Source organism: Eimeria mitis, genomic scaffold (assembly GCF_000499745.2).
Source record: "Eimeria mitis Houghton genomic scaffold, Emh_scaff1332, whole genome shotgun sequence".
In the NCBI taxonomy this organism is placed as follows: domain Eukaryota; phylum Apicomplexa; class Conoidasida; order Eucoccidiorida; family Eimeriidae; genus Eimeria; species Eimeria mitis.
In genome coordinates this window covers 9811-12231 of record NW_013568797.1, presented here as the reverse complement: position 1 = coordinate 12231, position 2421 = coordinate 9811, and the positions used below count along the sequence as shown (strand labels likewise).

General features: G+C 59.1%; 1 protein-coding gene across 1 annotated transcript in view; it reads right to left on the bottom strand.

Annotated features, from left to right (window-relative positions):
• Positions 1-275: 275 nt before the first annotated feature.
• EMH_0034850 (uncharacterized protein) overlaps positions 276-2421 on the bottom strand; it is a gene marked incomplete at both ends in the record, with an annotated part of 4900 nt that continues 2754 nt past the window's right edge. The window contains 3 exons of the mRNA XM_013494917.1: positions 276-335; positions 500-2163; positions 2228-2421. Coding sequence (XP_013350371.1) covers positions 276-335; positions 500-2163; positions 2228-2421 — 1918 coding nt within the window. The remainder of the gene's footprint in view (positions 336-499; positions 2164-2227) is intronic.

Below are 2421 nucleotides of genomic sequence, written 5' to 3'. Positions count from 1 at the left end.
TTCCTGTAGTTGCTGCTGCTGCTGTTGTTGCTGCTGCTGCTGTTGCTGCTGCTGCTGCTGCTGCTGCTGCTGCTGCCGGCGAGCGCTGGCACAGAATGAGGCTCACCGTGTTGTCCTCAGCTGCTGCGCAGATGACTGAAGGAGAAAGAAAGGAGACAGCATGAATATCGTCTCCAGGGTAGTGTGGGTTGAAAGAAACACAGCTGAGCTGTTGCTGCTGCTGCTGCTGCTGCTGCTGCTGCAACTCTTCCCCTTCTGTCTGCTGCAAGCGAGAATCATTCCTCCCGCTGCTGCTGCTGCTGCTGCTGCAGTTGCTGCTGCTGCTTCTGCTGCAGCTGCTAGTGTATAGGCAGAGACAATGACCCTTAGAAAACGCAAAGGAGACAGTCCCTAGGGGGCCCCCTGCTGCAGCAAAAGAACGCTTGCTGTCTCCGCAGGGCAGCTGCAGCATGGGGGCCCCCTGAGTGAAGGAGAAGGCACAGAGTTCGCTGCCTCTGACACCAACAGCCACGTGCTGCTGCAGCAGCACGAAACCATCATCTTCCTGCTGCTGCTGCTGCTGCAGCCAGGGGCCCCCCGACCCAGCGAGGCCCCCCTGAGGGAGCAAACAAACAAAGCTGCTGATCTGTGACACTCTGACTGCATGCAGCTGCTGAATATACACTTGCTGATGCACCCACAACTCGCTGCTGCTGCTGCTGCTGCTGCTGTTGCTGCTGCTGCTGCTGTTGAGAGCAATACGAAGAATAAGGACCCGCCCGTCTCCGCCGCAGCAGAAAGTGAAGCCCCCGCAGCAGCTGAGGGCGCAGACGCGTCTCCTGGGGTGTATCTCCACTAGCGGCTGCTGCACTGCAGCACGAGGAGAGGCCCAATCCCAGTACTGCCCCCGGTGTGGCTGCTGCTGCTCCGCTGCTGCTGCTGCTGCTGCTGCTGCAGGGACTTGCAGAAGCACCACATGGAGAGTCCCGTGTTCATCACCCAGCAGAAAGACTGCAGACAAGACAGAAGAAACCTTGAGCTGCTGCGGTGTTGTCTGAGACACCAGAGCGATGCAGCACATCACTCTGTTCGTCGTGCGGCTGCTGCTGCTGCTGCTGCTGCTGCTGTTGCTGCAAGGCGCAGCCTGCGGGCCCTTGCGGTACCGAGGCAGGCACACAGTGGCCAGCTGCTGCAGCTGCAAGGCACTGCCAGCATCATCAGATGCAGCAGCAGCAGCAGCAGCAGGAGCAGCAGCAGCAGGTACAGCAGCAGCAGAGGTCCCAGGGTGCTGCTGCTGCTGTCCCCAGCAGTAGAACTTCACGGCGCCTGTATGGGCCCCAGCGACAACAAAGCCAGCAGCAGCAGCTGCTGCAGCTTCAGAAGAGCTATCTAGGCCTGTCAGCTCCGCCCAGCTGCTGCTGCTGCTGCTGCTGCTGCGGGCCAGCGGCAGCAGCGTGCTGCTACAAGCAGCAGCAGCAGCAGAAGCAGCAGGTGGAGCTGAAAGGGGGCCCAGTGAAAAGACAGAAGAAGACGAAACACGAACTCCGCAGAAGGCCTCTGCTGCTGCCCATGCAGTGCCTTGTAACATGTTACACCCTCCCTGCTGCTGCTGCTGCTGCTGCTGCTGCTGCTGCTGCTGCTGCTGCTGCTGCTGCTGCTGCCGTAGACATGAGATGAGCCCCCTGATGGGCCGGAGGAGACACATGCGGATGCATCCATCTGCCCCCCCAAGAAGGAGACAGTCATCAACAACCCCTGTAGCTGTTATGGGAGAGGGGACGCAGCAGAGCAGCAACCAACGAAACGGTGTTTCTGCTGCTGCTGTTGCTGCTGCTGCTGCTGTTGCTGCTGCTGCTGTTGTTGCTGCTGCTGCTGTTGCTGCTGCGCAACGGGCAACGAGATAAACGTGGCCATAGTTTGTTGATATAATTAAATTGTCTCCTTCTGTCTCCTCGCAGCAGCAGAAGAAGACCTCTCTAATGAAGTCCTTGCTGCTGCCTCCTAGCCAGCCACAACCCCCCTTGCACACTCCTGCTGCTGCTGCTGCTGCTGCCGCTGCTGCTCTTGCTTCTGCTGCTGCTGCTGCAGAACTTGGTGGGGCATCAGCAGCAGAGGATGTCTCTGTCAAACCCCACGCGGCTGAAGTGTCTCCTGTCTCCCCCGTTGCTACTTCTTCAGGCCCCCCTGTAGCAGCAGCAGCAGCAGCAGCAGCAGCAGCAGCAGCAGCGTTTGCAGATGTTTCTGTTACTGTTGCATCTGCCGTTGTTTCTGTTGTTGTTTCTGCTGTTGCTGCTGCTGCTGCTGCTGCTGCTGTTGCTGCTGCTGCCACACGACAACTCCAAGTCCAGCTTTCTAAACCTGCAGTTGTCATTACGCCTTGGCCCGTGCTCTGTGTCCCCTGCTGCTGTTGCTGCTGCTGCTGTTGTTGCTGCTGCTGTTGCC